This window comes from Schistocerca serialis, chromosome 3 (assembly GCF_023864345.2).
Source record: "Schistocerca serialis cubense isolate TAMUIC-IGC-003099 chromosome 3, iqSchSeri2.2, whole genome shotgun sequence".
In the NCBI taxonomy this organism is placed as follows: domain Eukaryota; kingdom Metazoa; phylum Arthropoda; class Insecta; order Orthoptera; family Acrididae; genus Schistocerca; species Schistocerca serialis.
In genome coordinates, this window is record NC_064640.1 from 85,856,979 (window position 1) to 85,869,098 (window position 12,120).

The window sequence follows — 12,120 nt, forward strand, 5'->3', positions numbered from 1 at the left end:
TAACCCTATCCACAACTTATGGCCAAAAGGAAGTGAATCATGGTGTGGCTACCAAAGGTCAATTGCTGGTGGTAAAGAATATCATCATAGGAATTCTCTACCAACTGCTGTAATGGAAGCCATCAAACCTATATTTAGGGACCTTGCAAATGAAAACTTACTGAAGAAATGCCTTCATGGTGGTACCCAAAACCCAAATGAAAGTTTTAACCAATGTGTAGGGGAAAGATTGCCAAAAACCGTTTTTGTGGGAAGAAATGCACTTGCTATTGGTGTTTATGATGCAGTTTCATGTTTTAATGACGGTGTGCAAAGCAGGAAATATGTATTAGAGAAAACGGGAATCAAGCCCGGAGTGAACTGTATGCGATAGACAGAGAGCGTGTAGTGAAAGCAGATAAATCATTTTTGGAGGTCATAAAATCAAGAAGAGTGCATCATAGAAATGTGAAGAGGAAGGAAACTGATACTGAAAACGAAAAAGAACCTGCTTATGGTGCTGGACAGTTCTAAAAGTATGCCAAATACAAACAGAAACTTTAATGGCCACTTTCCGCAAAACACAATTTTCTGTACTTAGGTACATGTAACATCCAAAATAAATATCCTATTACTATCAAACTCTAGAATTTTCCAAATCTATTAAAAATTGTGGTAGAAATTGGGATAATTAACTATAAAATTTGAGTTTTTTCTAAACATGAAGTTTAAAATGTAATAACTCAGTCATTTTTTCATAAATTAAATAAACTCTAGAGTTTCATATTCCTTTAAGTATGACTTGTATGCTGTGAAAAATTCAATGAAGAATCTCTCTTACTTATGAAGAAAAATGTACCTAAAGCAATTAATGCAGCCAATGGTAACAGAAAAAAATGGTCGAATTTCACATATAAAACAAATTGCTTTTGTTATGTTTTTCAATGTCCACTGCTATCAGTGTGAATCCTGAATACTTCTTGGTCATGCTGACAAATTTTTATGAATTTATTTGTTAAAGTATAGACAGTGGAAATTAAAATGTCCTGTGGTGCCTCTCCTGCTATAAGTCGGCCCGTTTGACGTCCTACCCCCCCCTTAAATATGTTTTTATGTTGACCATATATTAAACGGATGTGAATTAGTAATTCCTATGCACAACTTTTTATATATTGGGCCTACACAAACAGAAATTATTCTAGTGAATGGAAAAAATTGTCAAGGAGAAAATTTTTCAGTTTGTTTTCAAATTTAACTTTGTCATCTGTTACGACATTTTAACTCAGTGGGCAAGTGACCAAACATTTTGTTGTGCCACAGTAATGAACGTCACTTTTTTCTTCCAGTGTTTGCTATTATGTACATAATTGTTTACTTTGAACTATATTGGGTTATTGACAACAAATTTTATGAGGGAATAAATATACTGTGAACCAATAAATGCTTAAAACCTTAAACAGATGTAAGAAAGAGAAAAATCTATGAGCATTTGTCTGAATTAAACAGCAGCACGATCACGACCTATCAAGAGTGCGATTTATCTTTACAAGATTTGCTGCTCGTGTTGGTCAGAATCCAACACTTGTCACGCGAATATGAAAGGAGGGCCATACTAAATGTCATGCAGGAACCAAACAGCCCCACATGACCGCATATTGTTCGCTCAGCTGCACAGGATTGTAAAGCCATTTCACATGTCTTGAAAGAAGGAAGGAAGATTCGGTTTAATGTCCTGCCAACATCGAGGTCATTAGAGGTGGAGTGCAAGCTTGGATCGTGCCCAGGATGGGGAAGTAAATAGGTCCTGCCCTTTCAAAGGAACCACCCCAGCATTTGCCTGGAGCAATTTAGGGAAATCACAGGAAACCTAAATCTAGATGTCCGGATGCGGGTTTGAACTGTCGCCGTCCTGAATGGCATACCTCAAGTCAGGAAATGGGTTTCTTTGGGGTAAAGCAGTGTGACATCTGGAGCACCACAGACATCACCACAGCAACCACTGTTGCAGTTTCCCTTGACACAGCAGCAGTGTGAAGTGCGCTCAGAGTGATGCACCCAACACCAACAAAAACGACGACAACAACACTGGACGCATTAAGTGGCACCACACTATGTCTTCAAATGAGTCCCAATTCTGTTACAGTATCACAATGGACTTATCTGTGTGTCGAGGCTCCAAGAAGAACCAACACTGCCAGACTGCATTCATCATCTTTGTATGGGCCCAGCACCTGGTGTGATGGTATGGGGTGTCATTTGGTATGTAGCACGATCATCTATGATTCGTACAGCCAATAATTTGGATAGCAGACATTGTGTTTCTGATGCTTAAGGTCGGTGACTGTGCTCTATCTTTGAAATCTTTGTGATTATATCTTTCAATACGATATTGTAAGACTGCATGTTGTCCTTGCTGTCCTGACCTCCTTCAATGCAGAGGGTGTTCTGTTCAACTGTTACCCTGGATAGAACATTTTCCAGATCTCTTGACACACTGAATACATTTGATCATAGGTTGCCGAGACAGTTGCACACCACCACTAACCATCCACTATGACAAAAACTGGAACTGGGTTGAAGCAGGATGGATTGGCATACCCATTTTGGTCTTCTAAATTCAGTAACAATTACTGCTACTAAAGGTGGTAGCTCTATTTACTAAATTAATTTCACATGCTGTATACCCCCAAAGTGCCAACAAATTTAATCACATATTCTTCCTACTATATTAGATATGCACAATTAAAAAAAAAAAAAAAAACCCACTATTTGCTGCCCTTCCCGGAGCTGCAATTTTAATGGGTAGCAGTGTACATATTGAAAAGAAATGCCCCAAATTCAGCACAGTAACATATTTTTATACCAAATAGAAGTAATATATCAAAAGAGATTTCCTAATTATATTTCATAAAGCTATAATAGTCAGTGATATATTTATTAATTGAGATAGTGAAAAACGTTCGGATGAGAAACAACTATTGTACACGAATCACATGCATTTATTCATAGAATACAGATGCTGGTCACTTGCAATAACTAATGTTCACAAATTCATTTACAGAACAGAGGTGGTGTCATGGAGAAACAATTTTATGACATTTTATTTCTACAATAGATTATATTTCAGAGTCCAAGTCAGCCTACTTGGCATTTAGCACAGATTACTTTTTCCTATAACTATACTTGTTGTGAACATCACTGTTATTCTTCAACTAGACTGCTGAGGATACATTCCATTCCATACAAAATGTACAGCAAAGCTGTTCTTAATATTTTCAACTGCCTGAAGAGATATTGATTAGAGGCATGTGAGTGGATAATTCTAATTACTATCTTCAGTGCAAGGGATACTTTTGAAATGCAGTTTCTCTAAGGAAATCTCATCCCAGGCCAGGTAATGAATGCAGCTTACTACTCGAGCATTCTCCCACTGACATTTACTAAAAAAAGGATATATTTTCATGAAATTACAGATTTGATACTATGAATCTAATTTTTTTCAGCCTACTAAAGTCACCATTTCACAACCTCTTTCACAAACATTACAGTAATGTTAGTGCAGATTAGTCATAAATCATAATAAGTTATCACTTATCAATGTCCTAACCACCATTTTTGCAATTCACAGCAGTGCCACAGGTCTTATGTTATTAAAAAAGGTTACTAACCCTACTTCTAAAAAGCCATTGCATTCCTACAAATCATTTAAGTATCAGAGAAATCCCAAATAAGAACAATGAAAAACCAAAATGTCTTACCTAATCCACATTAAGTGAAGTACTGTTGTACAACCAGAATTCAGAATTACAGTTAAGAGGATGCAAAATTGGATGGCAGCTATATTAATATTGTAAATAGTCTTCACGGTTTTGCCGCCGGATCACGTTGTGCAAATTCCACAATATTTCCTCGGAGCAACTGTCAGACATCTTCAGGTGGTTCAACCTTGCTCATGGCTAGGTACGACAGACGGTATCCGCACACCGACGCCCCATTTTTAGAACATGCACGCGAAGAATGCACAGCCGCGGAAATCCCTCATGCACAGTGATTTGCCCTATTCAAACTCCCTCTGCGGCAAACCCGTGAAGGCTATTTACAACACATCCATCGGGAAAGCTTGAAGAGTCATATATTAATATTAATTACTAAAATGTGCCACACCACACAAAAATGGGAAAACTAGTAACATATGAAAGTTGGTTCTCCAGAGCTGATCACATATTTTCTGAATCAACTACCCATACTTACAATTTCAAAATGATTTTGCTGAAGAACCAAAAGAAAATAATTCACCTTTAAACCACTAAGTGAAGTAGTGTGTTATACATATGCATGCATGATGTAGATATACATGTTGACATACCTCCAAAACCTTTAGAACGGCAGGTAATGGCTGAACACCATGCTTACAACAAGATAGCTTGTATGCGTCGACAACATCCTTACGAGTTATATTCTCAGCTGCAAGTAAACACAGAACATTAATTTACAAATAAACAAGTTTCTCTATCACTCAGAGGAGGATTGTTTAAGACAAAACTGGTAGCAAAATATAAAGTAAAAGATTTGTGCTTCAAGTATGACTCTCTTTAAAAAGATTCCCATTCATTCACAAGTTGTAATGATGATAATGACATGAAACTTGTTAACTTATCTAGAAAAAGAATTCTTGTAGATTGTTCTTTTTTTTCAGGCTGCTGCCTCTCTCAACAACCTCAAAGTTGTGAAACTGTAATTGACTGACAAAGTGTTGTCATGCTGTGTGTGAAAGGATGATTAATCAATTAATGACAGTAAAGAGTACCTACATCTAAATGAAATGTGCAATATGAGGCACAATCACAAATTTTTATTCACTGTTTCGGTCATTTTTGTTCTATGCATTGCATTGCATGAGAACAATCTTACTTTTCTACTTCTACAAATATGTACCAAATTTCGAAATGGCAGTCTCTATTGTGTGCATGCACGAATTCATGTAATTTACTGATGTTCACACTGTAGTAGCTGGTTGGTAGAAGTAATACACATCCATAAGTTGTCTGTACTGGAAGACAAACAATAAAACATCTCCCCATTTCAGATCCTCTAACCTGACAGTGACCGCACTACTTACCCCTCTGCCCCTGACATAAGCAGCCAACTTTACTTAGCTCAAAGCCGAATTCACCAACATCAATTAAAATTAAGCACATCTTAAGTGTTACCTCTGTAAATATTTTCATTTGTCACTGAGGTTTGTTGATTTGGTTGTTAGTTGCTACATGCCTACTGTTATACAATGCAGCTGAGAACTGTGGGCCGCACGAATACTTGGTTCTAGCTGCATGCGGCCCACAGGCTGCAGTTTCACAGCCCTTGCTCCATATTGTGAGAGATCATTTCTAGCAATGACCACTCATGTACATAATCCTAACTCCTCAATACACCTATTCTTATAGTACAGTAAAACCTGCTTCAACATTCATTTTTGACAGCTATTGGTTCCAATGATTTTGTTTTCCTTTAGTTTACCTTCAACTCAGTTGTTTCTTCAACTGAAATTCTCCAGTTGTCAAGTTGTAATTTTAACCATATAACAGGTTTTGATTCAGTTATGAATCATTTTCAAGCATGTGAAGTGGTTATGCCAAAACTACAGTCACATAATATAGTATACATAATTGGACGACGAGTGTAATCAGCTCAAGGCGCTATTGAAATGTGGTGTATTATGAAAACGTACATGGAAGATGAGTTGAGATCACTTCATCTCATCTGAGTCAGAAGGAAGCGATACACCACGGCCAGACAGCTAGTTTCACCAACAATAGCTTTTGTTTCTAGACTCCCACTGCTCCTGCTATTAACACACAACCAGTTCAACAATAAGACAATGGTCTGTAAGAGCTTTAATACTTAACTCTTAATTTGGTAGTACTATGATGTGTGCACGGTGTGTGTAGATGCAGGAGCAGCTGGCTGCAGTTCACAAACAGCTGACGACACTTTTAGCGACTGTCAGCCTTCTTCCGACTGTTGCCTTTGAGTAAAATGGTGGCAGAGAATCTGGCACACCATATGCAATACCTTAGGTGTTGCTTGTTTACAGCTCGGGCTCTGCAGCCAAGGCACCTTGCAGCATACCTGATGCGGACAATTAGCCCTCATTGCAGGGTGATGTACCCTTGCATAGGATACAGCAAGCATATGAGAACTTAAAAGAGGGTTCAGGTCAGTCTGCAATTTCTGAGTGGTTAGGAGTAAATGCAGAAAAACAAAATCCAGTGATGGCAGCCAAAAACTGTCACACAGCACCTGTGATAGATGCGGATTTTGGAACTCGATAAGGGTACTTGAAGGGGATCAAGGTCTGAATAAGACATTTCATATAGTGGAGATGCTGAGCCTACCCTGAGACAGCTGCTTAATGCATCTGCCAGTTTGTCTGCACCTCCCACAACAGATTACTTCCTGTAATCTAAATGGTACCACTTGCGACTGCTCTCTGATTTTGTCTCTGGTTTCCTGCCTTAAAGTGGCTTACCTGGCTTCCTATAGACTCACGCTTAACAATGCGTAAGTCAGTTAGTCATCAATATATGATAATAAGTAGCAGGTTGTAAGGAGTTCGTGTCCCTCGAGGTAGAGTGTCAGTGTGGCGGCTGGACGTCTGGCCTTTCCCTCTCACCCTTTGAGTGGACAGGTGACCACTCCGTCAGTAAGGTCTGAGCAGGCACATGGAAAGGGGGGAGGGGGGGGGGGGTTGTGCATTGGTAGTTATCGGGAGCTCCAATGTTAAGAGCTTTAAGAAAAAATGTCCAGTGCTTGAAAGAAGTACCATATGCACTCAGTACGTCTGCCGATGGTCCACACCTGAGATGTGGAGGAGGTCCTGTCTGCAGTTATCAAGGGTGGAAGGTGCAGTAGTCTGCAAGCTGTGGCTAACGTTGGCGCCAGTAACGCTTGTTGCTTGTATTCTGAGGCCATCCTCAGTTCGTACAGGATACTGGCGGAAGTGGTGAATATTGCTTGCCTCGCTGATGGGATACAAGCAGAGTTCACAATTTGCAGCATTGTACCCAGAGCTGATCAGTGTTCTTTGGTTTGGAGCAGAGTTTAGACTCTGTGACAGTAATGGCTGAAGATTTCTGAACCTGCATTATTAGGTGGAGAATTGTAGGAGTTCCCTTGATATCTCAGGGGTGCAGAACACACAGGAAGCAGCTACTCAGATAGCAGCATACTTGTGGAGTGCACATGGTGGTTTTTTAGGCTAGGCAGTAATTTGAGGTCCTATGATGAACGCTTATGTCAATACACACCAGGGGTATGAGATCACGAACAAAGTAAAGACACTGTGACTCAAAATATTAACACAAAATATCTGATCAGGCAAATATCTGTAACTGAAGAACATATTGATAGAATCTTTAGGTGCTGCCAAATAATTATGGAAACATAAAGAGTGGCAGGCAAACCAGTCAGTCATGAGGGGTCACATCCATGCGAAAGATGGTTGTCTGGCGTCAAGGAGGGTGCCCCGGCTGCTGGTCCTACACTCACATGAATCTACTTGGTTCAAATTAATTATCGCATGTTTGTACCGGCTACCTGATTTCACCATGACAGTTGCAGAATCATTTGAAGAAAACCAGTGCTCAGTAGCATGGAAACACCCAGATCCTGCACTATTTGTTGGAGTTTATGGGTTGGTTGGTTGACTGGGGGAATGGGGGGTAGTGGGGGTGGGGAGGAGTTCAAAAATGGTTCAAATGGCTCTGAGCACTATGTGACTCAACTTCTGAGGTCATCAGTCCCCTAGAACTTAGAACTACTTAAACCTAACTAACCTAAGGACATCACACACATCCATGCCCGAGGCAGGATTCGAACCTCCAACCGTAGCGGTCGCGCGGTTCCAGACTGTAGCACCTAGAACCACTCGGCCAACGGTGGGGAGGGGGCAATGTCGAGGTCATTGGTCTCACGATCTAAAGAACAACACAAACAGCAGAGTCCAGTTAATGCAAAAGAAAAACAGGCAAACAAAGAGACAAAAAGAACACCAGGGTGGCAGTAAGAGTACAAAACTGAAGGGGGAGGGCGATGGAAGGGGGAGGGAGGGTGAGAGCATGGGGCACCCCAAAGAGAATATGGGGAATGGGACAAAGAGGGAAGATGGAAATTGCAGTGGAGAGAAGTGAAGTGGAGCCCAATCAATAAATCCATGCAAGGGTGGACAGCATATAAGCAACATCCCGAAGCTGTGAAAAGAATAGAATAGGACAGGTAAGTAGGGAATGAGCTGGTAGCGGTGGCATAGGAAACCAGGAGCTGGGACTTCCAAACCAAAATGGATATTTTTTTTTTGGGGGGGGGGGGGGGGGGGGAGGGGGACCCCAGTATCAACCAGAAGACTACCGATAGAGCTAGTGCGAAATGCACCAGTGGCCACACAAATACCTCGATGGTGGACTGGATCCAAGAGGAGCAGTATGGAAGGGGCAACTGACCCATAAACTTGACAACCACAGTCCAGGCAAAGCCCGATACAGGCGGAGAAGAGTCTAACAATATGTGCCCAAGAAGTTTTGGCAAAGAAGTGAAGGACACTTAGTTTACAGAAACAGCCAATCTTCAGAAAGCAGATAAAGGGCAACCAAATACACTTGCTGTTAAAAAAAAAAAAAAAGACCTAAGAAATGTAACTGGGGGACCATGGTCAGGCGTTGGGTGTCAAAGTAGAGCTCCGGATCAGAATGGACCATAGTATAGCAAAAGAAATGAAGGGGGGGGGGGGGGGGGGGGGGGGGGTTATTGAAAACCACGTGAATGCGTCCAGAAGCAAGCCAAATGGTACCCTGGAGTTGCCATTCTGCAGAGGCTAATGGGTGGGAACTAGCCCAGATACAGAATTCATCCATATACACAGCAGGTTGGTTGGATGGTTGGTTGGTTGGTTTAAAAGGGGGGGAAAGAGGTCATCGGTCACTTGTTCCCAGTAGAACAATTACCCAAGGGAAAGAAGAAAACAAAGACGATGTATGGCACAATAACAGGAGAAAGGAAGAATCAGAAGAATGTCAGAAGGACAACAAACACCACAATGAACAAAACAGGACAAGAAAACCAAAGAGAGGCGCAAGAAACAGGGAGAAGAGATTAAAAACAAGAAAGCAGATCACCATGGCTGGCTGACCATGAGAATAAAAAAGGAGAAACCAGCCACTCTGCAACACATTAAAACCTCCACCCTAAAAGCCCTAGGGTGGAAGGCACAGACGGACAAAGGACATGTGCTAAAACTTAGATCAAATGATAAAACTCACCCTCACAAATAAAACATAAAACGAAATCAGCCAATGAAGCGTTGTCAGATAAAATGAGCGGCAATGAGTCTGGTAACCCAAGATTTTGTCGTTGGGCAGTCAAAGTGGGACAGTGCACCAGAATATGGACCACTGTCAACCAGGTGCCGCACCAACACTGAGGTGGGTCTTCACAGTGCAGGAGGTAACCGTGGGTCATCCAAGCATGGCCAATGCCTAGCCAGCAGAGGACAACTGATTCCCTGTGAGGGGCCCACGTGGAAGACTTCCATACATTCGTAGTCTCCTTAATGACACACAGTTTGTTGTGCGCACTGTTATGCCATTCCATCTCCCAAAGCCGAAAAACCCTGCAGCATAAGTCAGAACACAGGTCAGGTTCAGAGATGCCCATCTCCAGAAGCGGTATCCGCGTAGCGTGCTTGGCCAGCCTGTCGGTAAGTTTGTTGCCAGGGGTCCACACGAACACCACTGATCGACGGGACCGGTCCAGGGCATAGATGGACTCCTGGATGGACGCCACCGAAGGATGGCAAGGGAAGCACTGGTTGATAGCTTGTAGGCTGCTCAAGGGGTCAGTACACAGAAGAAACGATTCCTCGGGGCATGAACGGATATACTGGAGTGCACGAGATATGGCCACCAGCTCTGCAGTGAATACACTGCAGCCATCGGGCAAGGAGTGCTGTTCAATATGGCCTCTGTGGACAAAGGAGTAGAAAAAATTACCATCAGCCATCAAGCCGTCAGTGTAAACCACTTCAGAGCCCCAGAACACTTCAAGAATCGAGAGGAAGTGACAGCGGAGAGCTGCAGAGTTTGAAGAATGAGGTCCCTATGAAAAATGACTCTCTGAAGCATAATCAAAGACTGGTGAGGAGTAATGGACACTGGGATATTGCCAAGATGGTCACTTGCATGAAGATTGGGCAGCAGAAGCAGTTTTGAACAACAGTGAACCTGACCGCATCTTTGTCAAACTTGTCTTTGATTGTTTTTACAAAAAATAATGGCTTGGTGGCACTGAAAGTGCCCCGTCAGTCCTGGTGCAGATCAGGTAGCTGGGAAAGGGTTTCACCCCATGCTGGCGAGCCTGGCCTTCCTCCTGGGGTGTAGCCAGAAAAGGGCAGGCCACAAGATTATAAGAAACAGCATTAAAAGATACATTGCCAACTAAAGAGCCAGCTATAGAAGAATGGTGAGGTTTTTGAAGCTTAGTGCGTTTCATTTGCAAAGCATACAACCTGACACCACCCACATCAATCAGAGGCTCTCCCCAGAGGCATCACCCAGCCACAGCAAGGGCTATCTGGCACAGTGGCCATTTCTGGGAGTTCCGATGCTCCAGAATGACAAGCAACCACTCCTAGCCATATGCAGGGAAGCAACAACTCGGGTATCAGAAGTATGATCCCTGTGTTGTCGGGGGCTCAGCCAAGACAGTACACAACAACCCCACCACACGTGTTGGCTACATAGTGTCGGAAGTTCCATGCGGCTTTTCGCGGATGATGCTGTAGTATACAGAGAAGTTGCAGCATTAGAAAATTGTAGCGAAATGCAGGAAGATCTGCAGCGGATAGGCACTTGGTGCAGGGAGTGGCAACTGACCCTTAACATAGACAAATGTAATGTATTGCGAATACATAGAAAGAAGGATCCTTTATTGTATGATTATATGATAGCGGAACAAACACTGGTAGCAGTTACTTCTGTAAAATATCTGGGAGTATGTGTGCGGAACGATTTGAAGTGGAATGATCATATAAAATTAATTGTTGGTAAGGCGGGTACCAGGTTGAGATTCATTGGGAGAGTACTTAGAAAATGTAGTCCATCAACAAAGGAGGTGGCTTACAAAACACTCGTTCGACCTATACTTGAGTATTGCTCATCAGTGTGGGATCCGTACCAGATCGGTCTGACGGAGGAGATAGAGAAGATCCAAAGAAGAGCGGCGCGTTTCGTCACAGGGTTATTTGGTAACCGTGATAGCGTTATGGAGATGTTCGGCAAACTCAAGTGGCAGACTCTGCAAGAGAGGCGCTCTGCATCGCGGTGTAGCTTGCTCGTCAGGTTTCGAGAGGGTGCGTTTCTGGATGAGGTATCGAATATATTGCTTCCCCCTACTTATACCTCCCAAGGAGATCACGAATGTAAAATTAGAGAGATTAGAGCGCGCATGGAGGCTTTCAGACAGTCGTTCTTCCCGCGAACCATACGCGACTGGAACAGGAAAGGGAGGTAATGACAGTGGCACCTAAAGTGCCCTCCGCCACACACCGTTGGGTGGCTTGCGGAGTATCAATGTAGATGTAGATAGCATTAAAGGACAATGGCATCAAGGAAAACATGGAAGAGGCAGTAAGGCTACAGGCTGGAGACACCATGTAAGGTGTTCTTCCCCAGTAAGCTCACACTACGGAGAGAAAATTTAGAAAGCGAGGTCAAACCCCAAAAGTGGACCAAAGAGGAAAGGTGAAAAAGAAAGGCAAGAGGAACAAAAACCGTAAGAAAGGATAGCCGGACTGATGTAAGCAAGGACAACCAAGAGAGGAGAAGGAGAGGGAGAGGTGAAGGGTCGAAAACAGAGAGGCAGGGGCACAGGGAAGGGAATGCAGCCTCAAAAGGAAGAAAGAGCTGCAATAGCTCAGGGCCCTGTGTGTGCCATGCATGAAATCACAAATGAACTGTGAGCCCCCTGGGGGGAGCTGGAATCAACTTTAACCTACCAAGTATAAACTGGGACATCATGGATTCATTGCAGGTGATACACACAGAAGTGTTAAGTAATTTTAAACACTTTTCTGCAAACTGTCTTGAAAGC

The 12,120-nt window shown here is 42.5% G+C and overlaps 1 protein-coding gene across 1 annotated transcript in view; it reads right to left on the reverse strand.

Annotated features, from left to right (window-relative positions):
• Positions 1–12,120, reverse strand: part of LOC126469749 (protein phosphatase 1 regulatory subunit 37) — a 242,527-nt gene that overhangs the window by 205,912 nt on the left and 24,495 nt on the right. The window contains exon 2 of the mRNA XM_050096963.1: positions 4,346–4,443. Within this exon, the coding sequence (XP_049952920.1) occupies positions 4,346–4,443 (98 nt within the window). The remainder of the gene's footprint in view (positions 1–4,345; positions 4,444–12,120) is intronic.